This window comes from Nipponia nippon, unplaced genomic scaffold (assembly GCF_047370975.1).
Source record: "Nipponia nippon isolate SJK-2023a ecotype South Korea unplaced genomic scaffold, ASM4737097v1 scaffold_1, whole genome shotgun sequence".
In the NCBI taxonomy this organism is placed as follows: Eukaryota; Metazoa; Chordata; class Aves; order Pelecaniformes; family Threskiornithidae; genus Nipponia; species Nipponia nippon.
Window position 1 is genome coordinate 13,092,547 of NW_028262290.1, and position 16,665 is coordinate 13,109,211.

The following is a 16,665-nucleotide window of genomic DNA, read 5'->3' on the forward strand; positions in this document are numbered from 1 at the left end:
ATAAATTTACACTTATTCAGTTTTCATGGTACCTGTAATTTTGAGGATTTCCCAGTCGCAAAAAATGAAAGTCTAAAAATAGCATACATGGTATTTAAAATTCTCCCACTCCTTAAGAAAAGTAATGGCTGTCAGTGTGTTTTCTTATAAAAACTAAAGCCTCTCTACCTCACATCACAGCCTTGCAGTCTCCAGCTCATCCACTACAGATAATTCCCAGTCACCCAGCCCACAAAATGATTTTGTAACGTGGATGGAGATTAAATCATGGCTCTGATTGGAGTGGGACACAAAAAACCCACTCCACCCATGCACTCCAGAGCTGAGATTCCCAAAGCTATTATTTAAGCAGTAAGTATCTTGTATTTAGAGGACTTTCACTTAACTGATCTCTACTACAGCAACAACAAGTACTTCTGCATGGCCAGTTTCCAAACGATTTATGTCTTTGCAGATTATATGGAATTTGGAAACCCCCAAGACCTAGCATAGCATAATGAGCTGTTCAAAGGGCAGCCATATGCTGTGCTAGTTTAAGCTCCTACGTAGTCCCCAGACTCAGCACATGACTAACTGAGGCGATAAGACCATGAAGGATGGAACTGGTATCTATAAAAAAGTTGCATCTCTCTAGAAAACAGGAGTCAAAACCCCATGTCCTTTTGACAAGGCAACTACATTTCTCTATGCTATTCTTCCTTTTCATTACAGATATTTAGGAGGGTACTTACTGATTCATGCCACAACTCTTTTAAAGAATCTCATCTTACCTAAATATGTATACAAAATAACCTAAGAATTCAAGTTGAAATAAATCCTACATACAATAAACCCCATGTTTTAATAGGGTTGAAAACTTTGTCAGGAAAAATTTTCATAGCTCAAACGTTTTGTTTCAGCAAACTCGTGCACACAGACAAGCGGCTTCCAAGACAGACAACTACAGGATAACTGAAATGAACCCAAGAAAACACAGGTATAATATCATTACATATTTACTTACCTGCTATACAGCTGTCATCAGATATTGGTACATCAAGGTAAATAAATCCTTTGTTATACAAACCTTTATAAATAAAAGCACATCATTTTAGAAAAAGTATTTTCCAGAGTACTAATGATACAAAGTAGACTTCCCCAACAGCCAATTCAGAATTTGAAGTAACTTTTCCTAATAGCCTCCACAGTAGAATATTACTTTGCAATGCATGGATCAACAAACCACATCTAATATTAAACAGGTGTCACCCTAAAACAGAGCTCTCTACTTGCAGTCCGATGCAGTACACTTGGAGCTCTACAAGTACTTTTGGGACCATCGAGCACAGTAGATCGACCCCAGATGGAAGCAGCTACATTTGACAAAAATGAGCATGCCCCTGCCTAAATGTTAACTTAGTTTTCACCATCTTTACTGTACTGTCAAGAAGTGTTTTTTTTTATCCTGCATTAGTTTTGTCAGTTGAGGATGCTGGCTACATTTTGGTCCTGTCCGAACTCAGGCTGGAACTCACACACTTCGTAGCAAGGATACAAACTAAATCACATCAGTTCCGATGGTCCTCACGTGCCCTTCCCACACATCTTCACTGAAAGTCTTTTTTTTTTTTTACACAACTGTAAAAATAAATTCTGGGGCACTTCAACACCAGGTGTCAGCAAAACTGCAGCAGATACAGAGGGACATTGCATACAAAAAGGACAATAATATGGTAGATTTTAAATGACATTTTCACCACATGAGACTGATTTGAGCACTAAGCATCTCAGCTGAGTTCTGCAGAGTAGATAAGCCAGGGAGAAGTTTTGAAGGAAGGGCAAAACATTTCAGTATAGTTATCTTTAAAGCATAAGGCTTACTCTAACTGTAAAGCAGAAAGCTAAATTACACAGTATAAAATAAGCCAAATTTATTGTCAGTGGTTTCTTTGATGTTACCCAAGATCACTCCATCTACATCATATTCATTACAGCAGGGAGGAAGCGTGCCAACAACCCTCAGGTGAAGTGTTATTAAACACACAAAGCAAAATTGTCAGGATGTTTCACATACACACACAGCTCAGTCCAGCTGTAGTGTGTGTATATATAGGTATATGTCTATAATACATATAGTGACATTGCTACCCCCAATCAGGTATTAAATAAAAATGCCTGCAGTACACCAACAACTAACCTGAATTCATGCTGATACAACTGCTCTTCAGCATGGGCAGTAACACATGCTCAGCTATGCAAACCGATGTGTATCAATAAACCAGCTTTAACAGATCAGGATCACATTACAAGCCATCAACATGCAAAGGGGGCTTTTCTCTCCTTCAGATTCAGCTCTCACAGTTGATACATTCTTACTTACCGTACCTGAAATGTATTGATGGCATCGTAGTTTGGACTAAACCGTGCTCTTTCCCCATAAAATCCCATCCTACTGGCAGTCCATTATATTAATCCTCTGTACATTCTTTTTCTACCCATGAGTTAAGGTAGAAAGGTACGTTAGATCCTTCTAAACCTACTAAACCTGAGCTGTAATCCTCTCCGCAAGCAACACCAGGCCATGTATAAAGAAAGATCATTAAGTGATTTCTGAATTCAAATCTTCTTAAGCCCTATACTGTTATAGATCCACTCCAGAGCTTGAATTTCACCTACCTCACTTTCATTTTTATTTTTTTGTTCTGCTTCAGTAATAGGCAATGGAATTCTGCCTCAATTTCTTAACAAAAGTACAGTGCACAGATTCAATTGCTGGTAGTAAGCCAAGCATTTACAGACAGAATTCTCAAGGAGGAGTTTTGTCAGTGAATTTGTGTTCCTTTGACTAGTATGATTTGTCTATATCTAATATTTGTTACACTGAAACGAGGAGACACGTGCACACCATTTTTCAGTAACAGCTGCTGACCTTTGAGAAACAACAGTCCTTTAGATTTTAAGCCCCATTTTCATGGTGTTCAAACAGTACAAAATTACAAAAACTCTTCTTTGAAAAGCAAGGATTGAAGTTTTACCACCCAGGATTACAGACTCTGACATTTTTAATTTTAGTTTCTCTTGTCCTCATCTACCTCCCCCACAATCTTTACCAACAGTTTTAATGAAAGAATTTGTTGAATCAAACAGTAACAGAGCAACAGCTGCTAATGGCTCACTGTTAAACCATTTACAAGATCCAGACTGCAGTCTGTACAAGCTCTTGAGTATTTGCCTCCAACTCCTCTTATGCTTCAGCTGTCTACATCCCTTTATTCCTACTCTCAGAATTTACTGAGCAAGGTCTACAAACAGAAAAGGAATGTCCATTAAACACTTACTGTGAACTACGTTGAAGTCTAATGAACCAGCAAGCTGAGGACCTGAGTCAATTATCTTATCAATAGCAGACTTCTCTGATGTAGTACAAATCTAGGTAAAAGAAATCATGTTATAGTCTATGCAACTTATTTAATAACACTCAAAAAAAATCCAAAAACATTACAGCCTCAAGTCAATCATAAGTAATAGAGAATATAGGAAGTAACCCATGTTCTTAATCAAAATATTTGCACTGAAGAATTCACCACAGTTCTTGTTAAAGTCTTAATTTTTTTTTTTTACTTTTGTCCCCACACAAAATTATGCACGCTCTAGGAATGGTACTTAATTGTACAGGCGTTTGGGAAGTGAAGTCCACAGTATAACAGGTCTGCTCTTTAAAACTTCCAAACTGAGTGTTCAACCACACAACTGGAACCATTCTAGAAAGATGTCCATTACAATATCAAAGTAACACGTCTCAGGTTAACTACTCTGGGTTGATGGGATGTCAGAATATAAGTAGCCACTGCCTAAGATATTCCCAACAATAACCAAAAAAGATTTCATCACTGCTTTAAATACATTACAATCTAAACAAAAGAATTCCAGAGAAGGAATTAAATGCAGATCAAATGACTAAGCTGACTGTAAAAAGAAACTTAGAATGGAAATAGAATTAAAGTCAGCTCACAAGTTTTTCATGTGCAAACAATGAAAAAAATAAGGACACACGAGGACCAGAAACAATGACATTATATATAAAATAAAGTCCACTGACATTCTAACTATGCTGAAGGTGAAGATTCAGTCAAAACTGAGCTGTAAGGGCTTAACTATGAAACTTAAGAAAACCTATTTTGTTGCTTGTTCCCTACAAAGCATATCATCACGCACATTAGTTACCACAGATTGGTTGACTCAAAACCACCTCAGCACTGTACACAGGGCAGAAGGGAAGCTACTGTTTTCAGGGACTATGAGTATTCAACCAAAATTAGAGATGCAATCCATACTAAAATACCTTGATGTCGTCCTCAGTGATGTAGCCAGACTGCACGACCCACCAAGCTTCTATAGCAATCTCCACGGGTTTCACAGGTAACAGATCATGAGCAGTTTTCCTTCTGAAAAATTTCTGCAGTGGTACAGTCCATTTGAGATAGTAATAAAGAGCACTTCACGTGTGCAGACAGCCATTTACTTTTGTGTAATATGATTTTTATAAACATCCATTTTTAAGTACATTATATTCACAGACTGGATACACACAAATACTATTAGCCTTGCTATTTAGTAAAAGCATATACTTGTTCAGGAAAATGTTTCTCTCTTCCTTCAAATCATATGAAAATGGGAAGGAAAAAAATTATTCACATCTGATATTGTTAAATCTTCAAATAAAGCATATTTTATGTGTCACTAATTATAAACCACAGTATTCAAACACATTAGGATTAAGTCTAAATTTAAACTATTTATGACATTTTCTACTGTGAACATGTAAGAAAGCACAGCAAACGAAATATACAAATGGGGTATTTTAAAGAAATTCAATGATCTTAAAAAAAGACATTTTAGGAACATTTTATTTACTTTAAAGGACAAAGTACCCCACATTCTCAATAAGCATGGTGTTAAAAAAGTACAGTGAATTTCAGTCCAAGAAAGAAAAACTGGAGGGTACTGTTCATTTATAGACCTAAATAGCTTCTCTTCCATTGTAGAGTCATTACTTTTCGGTTCACTCTATCAACTTCATATTTTGGTAAGCACGCTTTTGGTTGCAGGAGCACTGTGAAGCTAGTGCAAGAGCACTTATGAGTTTTCCGAAGAAAGGAAGGGACTGTTGCAAACTAAAGGGCCTACTTCTATCAACAGTCATTACAACGTTTTCCACACGTGCTGTCCACGTGCAAGGTTGTCTCTTCAGACTCATTACCGTTGTCTCAGAGAAAAACATACATACTACAAAAATTTACACCTAGATGGAGAACTGGCCCAGAATAAAGTCTGATCTCAACATAGAAACATGGAATAATTCTTCCAGAACCAGTATCATTATTCCATATACATTATACATTAGATATCTGGTGCCACAGAGTAAATATAGCTCTGAAAATACACGGCGGGGGAAGGGAGATGTAGTACTGATTAACTTTTTCTTTAGTATACTTTGATTTTAAATTAAAAAGCTCTTTATTAACTTCAGGAAACACAATATAATTAGTAACACACTATGTCACATTCGATTAGCCATACTATTAAAACAAATCAGATCTATGAAATTATTCCAGTCTTCACTTTTCACTTCCTTCTTCCTTCCCCCTCCCCGCTCCCCTCCCCCCCCCCCCCCCATTATTTCATAGGAAATTAAAGACAAACTTACTTTTGAAGACCTACATTGGTTCATTAAATCTATATACTGGTTTCTTCCTATACCAAGAAGTCTTAGACCTGAAAAATAAGTAAGGTTTTATTTCTCTTAGGACAGGTTTAAGCTGAAGATACATAAAACATTCTTCAAAGAATCAGATCTACTTCTACAATAATATTGTTTATTACTTTTTCTTCCCAAAATAAAAGGATAGTTATACGAGCTAAATTCAGTTTTAACTGAATTTGACAGAGTACCACATACATTTAAAACCAGAATCCATTCCCATTTATCTACTCTGTATAGGTTAAAAAACCCCATACCTCATATCTCTCAAGTCATGGGGTAGCAGGGAATAATCCAACCCCTTTCTCTCCTACACTCACATCAACAGGTAATAACTATGCCTCAAATGAACAGAATTAAAGTTGTACCAGATTTCGGTCAATAGTTTTTTTCCCCCTAATAAATCCCACACCATGGACTAGATTAGAACTCTAAGAATTAGAGCACAAAAGGCCACATAAGTGTCTAAGGAAGATGATTAAGATGTAGTTGAGTTAAACTGAATCAGAATTTAATTCTCTACTCTCTAGCCTTCAACCATTAAGGAACTATGAACAGATACTAGAAAACTACTCATTAGTTTTAAAACTGAGACAGAATATGGGTTAAGTCCAACTTTCTAGTTAGACACTAGCTTTTATGACAAGATGTTAAGAAAGATGTTTAACTTAATTATACCTCAGCAACTGACCTGCAGCTGCTGCTAAAATAACAGAATTGCTAGGGGGAAAAAAAGAGAAAAAACCACTAGGGAAGTCGTTCCTCTCTTCATACTCCTGAGTAACACTAGGTTTCCAACAAGCTACATGGTGCTGAATAAAAAAGTTTTTCCTGATCTGGTTTCCCAGTGTGAGCATTACGTAGAGGTAATTTAGTAGAGTTAACTGATAATATCCTTTTGAAAAACAAAAACCCCAACTGTTTTCAAAAGCTGCAGGCTACTCCTCACCTGACTACACAAAACCCTTAAAGAGAACTATAAAAACCTCATACAGAAGGTGAGGAATGAAGCCTTTAGCTATGAATAACTTCTCAGTGGCAGGTTTAACACCCTCCCTATGCCAGCAGTTTGCGTTTTCCTCTATAAGACTTAGCAGTAGGCTATTGCTCTTACTCTGTTCTCTTCCACCAGGTGCAATGTTTTTGCTTTCCTAATCTCCCCACCTCATACCCACAACAGTCTAATAGAAAGCAGGATAAAACACATGGCACATCCAGGACTATTATAAAATACCAGATTCTCTTATCTCTCTTTTCTGGTACCTCATCCCCCAATCTACATTGATGCTAATTCACAGGAGCGTCAACAGCCTTTCAGTGTCTTCCCAAAGCTTTCTGCCCAACACATGCCAAAAAATACACTAGGAAAGGACCAGCAGCTCAGCTTGCTGATGCACAACAGCGAGTAAGACTTTCCACCCAGAAGTCCAAGCAAACAGCAATGCAATACAAGCAAGGACAGAAGCTGCACAAGATTTTGCACCATGCCTATCTGTACTCAAACTAGCCCAATTCCAGTGCTGACCATAGGGACGGAACTCTCTCTGGAGAGCACACGCTCCTTAATATCACTATTTAAATGCTTCTACACCTTCATTCACACACTTGTGTTCAAGCAAACACAGATGCCCACAAAGCCGTTTTCAGAAGCTCCTTATTTCCAACTCATTGAAGCAGTAACACAACTAGATAATACTTACAGTCAGCAGCAGTGAAGTTGGGTAATGAATCATAGCTTTTTTCACTGTTCATTATATCCTTAAAGAGACAAGAAAACTTAGTTGCAACAAGAAAGTTGTCATTTCAGAGAAGGTCCAAAATTTTGCCTGCTTTTTTTTTTTAAGAACAAGATGAAATTAAAACAAATCTATTAAAGTCAGTTACCTTATCGAACTTACCAATTAGTTGATTAATCATTACACAATAAGTTAAAAACATAGAGACTTGTTTAATATAAGCTTTACAAAGAAAAATGCTGATTGACAGAATAAAGATAAAATCCTGTATGTCTTCACAAAAAAACCCCAAACACCAGCACACAGAATTGCTAACAGTAATAACAGAATAAGCTAACAACTAATCCGTTATGTCTGCAATCACTAGACACAAAATTAAAAAAGCATTTCTGATATCCAATGAAAATAAAAGACGTTTGCCAGAGTGCTGACAGAAAACAGAACCGTCTTTGTTCTCATAGAAAAGGATGTGCTTTAAGCTTTTGAAAAAGCTTCTAATATGGTTAAGTGTCCTTTTTGAAGGAGAACAGAAAAGAAAATAAGCGTTCTAATGTGCTGGTTTTTAAAAATGGAAATTCTCTTTGTTTTATTAATCTAACAGAATGAGTTATTTCTTTTATAGTTTGAAGTGAAGAGTCACAATCTCAAACATCAAAAGAGAAAGACTGGCCTCAGAGTGAGTCCCACCCTGTTCCACATGACAAAGTCCAGCTCTTGAAAGGCTTATGGAGGCAGAGGGGAAAAAACTGCAGGTACAAGTAGTTCTCTGGAAAGTTTCCTTACTTGTTAGCATACCCTACCCAAAAGCAAACGAACTACATGACACTGCCTCGTATGCATTACAGGGCCGTCACCAACATCTACAGGACAGAAAACAACATGTTCTCACCATAGTTTTGTACTCACCTCCATTATGCCCGTGTAATATGAAAATGGCGTTACTCTCAGACCTTTTACCATGATGTCAGACAAATGATAAGGGTACAACATGAGATGATCTCGACTGTATTTTAACAGATCCTCATAATATTTACGTTCATCTTTCTTGACATGCTTAACTACAAGGGGAGAAAAAAAGTTATGCTGTTCTATGAAGTTCAATTAAAAAAAGTGTTATAACAGAAGTATTAAAAATAGTACAATGGCAATTGACAGAAAACAAAAAACAAAGGAGTAATGCAGGGCATTCAGCATCCAAGTATTTCTACATATGATACAAGTACTCTCAGAGCCTTTAAGGATGACCTTAGAACAGAGCAGATTTATTTTACAGGTTACCAGGAAGCGGCCTATTGAGACAGAACTCATGCAGGCTGTAGAAAATTATCTTTTAATTAGTGAAATTATTATCTACTTTGGGAAGACGAATGGATGCAGTCAATGCAAAATAAACTGAAAGTCCACAAACAAGTCATAGCCAATATCTCATGGGAGTCAGGGCCACTGTCTGCATCTCATCTAGTGACAGGCTTTATTTTATTGGTCAAATCCTCTGTTAGCATCTCTTAATTTCTTGGAAAAGGGCAGCATAACTACAGCAGGAATTCAGTTCCACCTGCCAACTCAGTAACCTTAAAGAGTGCTTTGCTAGAAAAGATGCCAAACAGACTCAAAAGTCAAGGCTTTTCTTGGCGTTTTATCATTTAAAAGTATTTATTTTCAGGGAACGAGGGACCTTTGAACACGGCTAGTTCTTGCAGTTTTAAAGGCAAGCTTCCACACAGAAGAATCAGGTAGCAATCAGAAGTTACTTAGCTTCTTTACTCACCTAAGTTATTCCGGTATCGTAACTGATTGCGGATGCTGTAGAGTACGACCTGCCTTTCATATTCCCTCTGAGAGTTTCCAAGACCCTTGAAAACAGAAAGGCCTTTTAGCTGACATGCACAAAACCCCTTTTAGTTAAACAACTGCAAAGTGCCTTATGAGGAAGCATATGCAGGCAGTTGTCATTACTCAGGGAGTCCCCAGTTCAATACAGTGATAGTATCTTTAGTCTCTGTACAAGGTCAAAAGTATCTTTAGTTAAATAGATCTCTCTACACAGGATGCAGATTTAAGCAATTGTCTTTAGATTTTTTTTTCCTAATACTATTCTGATAAAAAAGGGAGCATCTAATTCTCAAATCAAAGGTTTTAAACTGCCTTTTAGAAGACACAAAGCATCAAGCATTTTACCAAGCATTCAGTGTCTTGCAGCCTTGAAGAATTACCCAGAATTAGTGTACCATAAACCAAGCATGGTGAATGACATGTGAAGCTTCAACTGCTGCACCTAAGCAGCAGCTTGTAATGCAAAAAATAAATAATGAAACAGCTCAAGTTGTAGCTTCACACAAGTAATGCAATGAAGTTATCTTAGGTCACAAGATTAAGGCATAAGCACAGCACATTACTTGACGATCATGAAAGAAGATAAAAAGAACTTTGGTTGGTGCTTTAAATGCCTTATTTCAAAAACTGTCCCCTCAAAATTCTTCATATTACTCTCCTACTCTGCATCTGCAACAAGTGATCAGGGTTTTTTTTTTTTTCTCCTCCCTCCCCCTCCTCCTGGTTCCCTCATTGATGCTCATATTAAAAAAGATCCTCAGATAAAAAGGTACTTTACTGCATATATGGGATAAACAAAAAAGTTGCACACATACTGCAGAATCGCGTACTAGAAAAGAAACACCTGATATCACAGACAGGATCCATAATTGATTAAATATCCAAAGAGGGATCCAAGCATTTGCTCCAAGTACAAAAGTATTAAGGACTATTCTAACACTAAAGTAAACAAAACAGTATTCTAGAAGTTACATTAAAGAAAATAATGCATTAAATACTGGATATTTTTTACCCTGAATCACACAGCCAACAGTATGGCACTCAGCTGGGCAGGTAAAGAGAAATCATCATTCATGCCCCTCTAACAGCTCCTGAAATCTCAAACTCCAGGAATTCAATTACTTGGGGCCTGCAGCCACTACTCATCCTCTCCATTCCTCCTTTGTGCAAGAGCAGGAATTGTTTATCTGCTTTCAAGCAGCGTAAGACTTCGGAGACGAGAACCTCCTCTTGACTTGACACAGTATCTCCCCTCTGCTATCAGGGGCCCATTAAATCCGTCAAATCAAAATTTCATGAGGTTTTCTTGTCCACAAGCCGCTCGCTGCAACAGTTCCCTGCTGCACAAGTCTCCGGTGACACCTCTCTGGTTCGCCTGACGCTACCCAGGGGCTGGGTGAGGGACACCCGCCTCGGCCGGTCTTGCGCCTGCACAAGCTGAGAGAGCACCCCACACATCTCCCTCTGCCCACAGGGACCCCGAGCCGCCCCTACGCCCCCTCTCCTCACAGAGGCCCCACGAACACGCAGGTATATCCCCCGCTCCTCACAGACAGACCCCACACCGCCCTCATGCCCCGTTCTCCCCACAGAGACGCCCCCCCTCTCCCCACAGAGGGGCCGCGCACCCCCACCTCTCCCCCTCCTCACATGCAGACCCCGCGCCCTCCCCGCACCCCCCGCTCCCCACAGAAAGCCCCGCACCCACCCTCACATCCCCCCGCTCCCCACAGCCACGCACCGCCCCACAGCCCCCGCGGCGGGCAGGGCTGAGTCCCCGCGCCTCCCCGCAGTCCCCCCGGCGCCCTCCCGCCCTCCGCTTCCCCGGGGCGGGAGCTCGGCAGCCCGCACCCTGCCCGCCGGCCGGCACCTGCTTGACGCTGGCCGGCAGCCGTCCCCAGGGGTAGTTGTGGCGGATGTGGAACTCCACGTCGATGTTCATGGCGAGGAGGCCGGGCCGGGCCGCGCCGCAGGGCCCCGTCGCCGGGAGGCGCTCCAGCCCAGGGCCGCCCTGCCCTCGGCCCGCCGCCGCCGCAGCCACCTCCCGCCCGCCGCCGCTTCCGCGTTACGCCCCGGAAGCGCACGTCAGTTCCGGCGGGGCGGGGGGCGGCCACCGCGGGAGAGGGCCCGGAGCGGCCCCTCAGCGGCGGCGGCCTGGAGGGGCCCCGCTCGCCCGCGGCCTTCCGCCGCTCGGCGGCAGGGGAGCGCGGCGAGGTTGTTTGGGTCGGTTGTAATAAGCCAGCGGCGGGAGGGCCGAGGCCTGACAGGCGCTGTGCTGGTGCCTGGAAGAGGTTATCCCTCACTTCGGCGGCATCCCCTGTGCTCCAGCGCAACCCTCCGTGGGCTGGCACTGCGTGGGAGCTGATCCGAGCTTAAAATACCCCTGTTACCTGCTTGGTTAGTATTAATGTTTCCTAATGCACCTCACGATACACCTGGAGAAGTGCTACTGACTGCTCAAAGCAAGGGCAGGTGCGGGAGCAGAAATAAGCCTTTCGCAACGAGGGATGAGCAAGATCATCTCATTCAGCAGTGGCCCTGGGCTACGCTAACTGAGTGCGTGTGGTCTGCCTGGTGTGTGGTCAAAGCTGCAGATCCCCATAGCGGCAGCCTGTCCTGTTCATACAGGGTCTTGAGCAAATGGATTCATGCCATCAAGGAAGCTGCTTCAAATAAAATAGCAGGAGGTGCCCCTCCTTGTCTTAGGATCTAGCATTTTATGAGTCATTTAAAGTCTTACCAGTGGCAAAATCAGTGCCAACTTCCCATGCAGAAGCATTTTCTTGTTTAAGTGTCAGGGAATTACAGACAGGGGAAGGCCTCTATATTTTTAACACTACAGAACGTTTTAGTGAATTATTTGATATATAAGTAGAATAAACAAAACAAGTGAGCCCCTGATCACTTGTGCCGTTTTATTTTTAAGGCTGTTATCCTGCATGCTTGGTAATAACCTTGGAGCAGTGGTAACAGAGCTGAAAGGGGACCAACAGCAATAGAAAGAAACTCCGTGCTCTGTTATCTTTGAGTAGGTCCCCAGAGAACTACAGACCCAGTTCTTCTTCGGTGTTACTGATCTTCAGGATCCCACCTCTGCGTGACTGCAAGAGACACAAAGCCTCAGCCTGCGGACATGCCCCATGGTGCCAATACGCAGAGGTCCCTGCATCTGAGGAGGTGCTCAGCAGCTCACACAACCTCCAGAGTATGAGATACGGCCTCCCTGCTCTTATCACCGGCAGGATTCAGTCCAGGAACACAGTCACAGCCTGCCAACCTGACCTCATCCTTAACTCTTTTAACCCCAGTCATCAGGTTTCTTAAGAGCCTTTCTCTGTCACATCCTACATTGGTTTATAAATAAACTATGAAAAGACATTAATAAGAAACCCTTTTTGCCTTGCCCATTGCCACATAAACCAGATGGTACAGGTCTTTGGCTGGTACTGTCTGTTTGCTTTTGATATCAGTAATTAGACACACGTCATAATAGGGCAGGACGATTTTTTTCTTGGATGGTTCTGAGGTAAATGATCTTCTTAGTGTCACCAGCTCCTGAATAATACTTTTAGTAAGACACAGATACGAGAATCCACAAGCTAAAAATTCAGGTGCTCAGAATAGCAGTAATGTGTGCAGTATTCCTATGCCATTATATTCCTGTCGGCTGCCTCAGACTTCTCAATGATAGCACTGGCAAAAGGGAAGAAAAAGCAAGACAATTAGAAAGAAACTATTGACATGGGGTAGATCTTCAGAGAGGCAGAATAATTGAGCAGAGCTGTGATTAGAAGCCAGTAGCGGAAGTACTTGATTTTTAACAGGATTTTAATTTATTACCAGAAAGGGTACCGTACAACAGAATTGTTCTGTGTTTCTTAATGAGTTTGAGAATTTGCAGACAACTGATTCAAATTCGCTTTCTAAGTGAAGGTCATAGATAAAACATTCTGAACTCCGGCACCTTCAACTGAGGTCATTGAAATCTGAAGTTATAATCACGCTGGTTTAAATCGTGTATGTAAAATACAGTGAGCAGTGAGGATCAGGCCACTGATCCTTTTTTCCAAACCTTAGGATACATTAAAGCCACATCCACTCCCTCCCAACTCTGCTCCTCAGGATGGATATGTATGTGTAGGATGCTGCGCAGTTTACAGTTTCTCCAGCTGACCCTTCAGGCAGTTGCAGCAATGAGCAGATTTATCCTGGAACACGGGCAGCATATGTAGCCTTCTCCAGTCGTTTATGACTTTCCCTGACTTGCATTAGTGCTCACAGGTAATCAACCCTGATTCAGATACTGCTGCCCCTAGTTTGACACTCGGTAGATCTGTTCCACTGACTATATACAATGAATATTCATTAATTTTTTTTTTCTATTCTTGTTGGTACACATGGCTACTTACTTAAATGCATTCATTTCTGGGAGGAGTAATCTTCCTTTGTGAAGACAAGCAAAACAAGGATTGAATACTTTAGCCTGGTGTGCATCATCCATTAATTGCTCCCCTTCCACATTCTGTAATAAATCTCCACTTACGTTTGCTTATCCTTTACTTCTGAGATATTTTTAAACCATCTTCTTTTTGCCTTTGATGTCTCTTGCTGCTCATAACTCGTTCTGTCCATTTGCTTTTCTGAATTGATTCCTGTGTTCTTGTTCTCTGTATCTACTTGCAGCCTCAGTTATGGTTTATTGTCTTTTGGAGTTTAATTTTCTTAAAAAATGAAGCTTATTGCACTTGTTGCAGACTTTTTGCTACACATTTTTCTTACTATACTTCCTATCTTTCCTTCCTATAGAGAAAATTTGCTTCTTGGGTTTTAATATATTTGCTTCCCATTATTCACAGCAGCCTTCATTCTTGAGATCACCTTCTCAAAAGACATTACCTTGTAGTTCACTGACTTTTCAAAAGCCTGCTTTTTTCCTTATTCCAAGTCGTCTGTGCTTTTTCCTTGCAATAAGTTAACTCCATGTGTCATTACCACTTTCAAACAACCTACCTTCCCCTTCTGAATTTTCAAACCGTTCCTCCTTGTTTAGAATCAGAATGAGGAGCTTGGCTTCCTCTAGTGACTTTCTCTATTTCCTGAGACAGAAGTTGATTCCAGTGTGCTCAACAAGCTTGATGGACTGGTGGAGGCCTGCCAGTTTGCTTTTCCCACTGACAGGTAGCTGAGGCATATCTACAGAGTAAAATACAGTGCTCTCAATGAGTGAGCAGAGCTGAATCAGTGCAGCTCTCCTCTGAACTGAGCACCTGCACTGAGAAGTTGCAATGAATGAGATCTCTTATTCGCATTCCTTCTAGTCCTGGCTGGCCTGATCAGCTGCATGCCGCCTTCAACAACATGTGAAGAGTATCTGCTCCCCAAGATTACTCTTGTCTCTTTCTCAGGAGTGATTTGTGCAGCAGCCCCGAGCTGCTTATTCAAATTGACAACTGTTGATTGGATCTCAAGACCAAATATTTCCCAGGGAATTCTTTCCTCAGAAATAATGGGGTTTTGCATATCCAGGAATGTGACAGTGACTTCCTTCAAGGACTTCCAACTGGAGACAAATTCATTGTAAATGCCTGGTTTTAGCTGAGTTTGTTGGCAGGCTGAATTGTTTATTTAGGACTTCCACTCCAGTTATCAACCCTTAAATTCCTCTCCAAAGTGAACATTTGAAAGCTTTCCTGCAGCTTATCCCTGCTGGTGAATGTCTTGGTAAACCTGTCTCAAAATCTTTTGGTCCCTGATAGTGCCTGATCAGTCTCTGGTCAACCCACTGCCCTTTTTGTCTGGTCTGGATAAATCTCCAGATAACTGTTCAGAATTCTTGAGGTTGTCTTTACTTTCTGCAAATTCTGAGTCTCACACAGGTTCCCCAGGGATCAGCAGAGTTGAACAGGAATGCAGGGTGCTGCTAGCACTGTAAGAGCCATTTCACAGCTCATACCAATGCTGCAGTCAGGGTTGGTGAAGGCATTAATTCTGTTGACTCTGATGTAATCCACAAGCCCTGTTTCTCTGTCACGCAGAAATCCAGGTGCCTGTCTCTCCAGGGAAAGTTCTGCCTCTTCTTGCAGACAGACGAAGCACCATCCCGCTGCCCAGCCGTTTGGGCATGCTGCTACCACAGATATCCTCTGCAAAAAGCGCAAAGCTCAGCTTCACTTAGTTCTTACCTGTTACCGCCTTGGTCCTTTATTATTTCACTTACTTCACTAGACTGAAGATTTTAATTGCCTCCTCCATTTAGCCTCAGTTAGGGCCCATCAGCTTTAACCAATTCTGTGGTTACCTTTAGAGCAAAGGCTCGCTTGCTGGTAGCCAGCAATACCCTCCAGAGTAGCAGTGTTATCAGTCTACAGTTGCTCTCTGCAGTGTGTGGTGTTTCTTACCTGGTAAAACGTTTCATCTCCTTTTCACCTTTTTCAATTCTTTCCACTCCACCTTTCAGAGGAGAATGTCTGTTTATAGGCACACATTTGATAAGCTCTTTGTGCCTTCTCTGCATCCAGCCTGCTTGATCTTGCCGTGGCATAATACCCGTGCCTCAGTTTTCCATCCTGCTGGCAAAAGAAGGAAGAAATAGATGGAGGCAGACTCCATTCATTAGATAGCAAGCTCCCTGGACAGGCTCCCTGTCTCATTGCCTGGGGTATGTCACCCCCAGGAGTATGGTCCTCCAGTCTTCTGCAGGGAGCCAGTCCTGTTATTTACAAAGCTGAAAAGTACCGTACAATCCTTAATTTTTGTTAATTATACAAACTTTTAAAATCCCAGTACATGTACTAAGTCAACCAAATTGGTGAGTGGGAGTAGCACATAGTTTTCCTACTGACACCCTATTTGCATGCTTAGGTAGACCATTTGCATGCACAGCAGGCTGTAGTATGACTCAATCTGCTGTTTGTTTTAAATCCTTAATGAGTTACGCCTTCTGGGCTGCTGTATCTCACTCGCAACCAGTAAAAGCAGTGGGATTGCCAGTCTGTATCTGAGCTTGTGAGTGCCCTCCGACCCGACAGATTCCAGAGAATCCCTGCAGTTTCTTTCTCTCCAACTTTAGTATTTCCTTTAAAGTCAGTTGGGATGGCTTTATTCCCAAAAATATTATGAAAGAAGCGGGTAGTTCCCAGCTCAGTAAAAGCTTTGAAGGTGCCTGTGAGACAGTATGTTACCACAAAGCATTGAATTTTGGCTAAAATTTTTCATATTCACATTTGATTTTTACATTGCATGTGTTCGAACACCATCATCAAAGCTGATCATTTATTTTTAAGTGTGTTTGAATGGTAGCGAGGTCTTTGCAGGGAAGTACTGTCTGTCAAACCATTTTAAACCTGCAATTATTAC

At 41.2% G+C, this 16,665-nt stretch overlaps 1 protein-coding gene across 3 annotated transcripts in view; it reads right to left on the reverse strand.

The window, feature by feature from the left end:
• The window catches only part of FAM91A1 (family with sequence similarity 91 member A1), a 37,677-nt gene extending 26,310 nt beyond the window's left edge, over positions 1-11,367 (reverse strand). For 2 of the 3 annotated variants that reach the window (XM_087746469.1, XM_087746460.1), the window contains exons 1-8: positions 11,180-11,367; positions 9,245-9,329; positions 8,383-8,534; positions 7,441-7,498; positions 5,687-5,754; positions 4,322-4,435; positions 3,318-3,408; positions 1,004-1,066 (exon numbers count right to left, since the gene is read on the reverse strand). In XM_087746469.1, the coding sequence (XP_087602595.1) occupies positions 1,004-1,066; positions 3,318-3,408; positions 4,322-4,435; positions 5,687-5,754; positions 7,441-7,498; positions 8,383-8,534; positions 9,245-9,329; positions 11,180-11,251 (703 nt within the window). In that variant the 5' untranslated portion in view covers positions 11,252-11,367. Of the gene's footprint in view, positions 1-1,003; positions 1,067-3,317; positions 3,409-4,321; positions 4,436-5,686; positions 5,755-7,440; positions 7,499-8,382; positions 8,535-9,244; positions 9,330-10,431; positions 10,747-11,179 lie in introns of all 3 variants that reach the window. The other variant, XM_087746475.1, reaches the window with a different exon arrangement.
• Between the last annotated feature and the right edge of the window lie 5,298 nt (positions 11,368-16,665).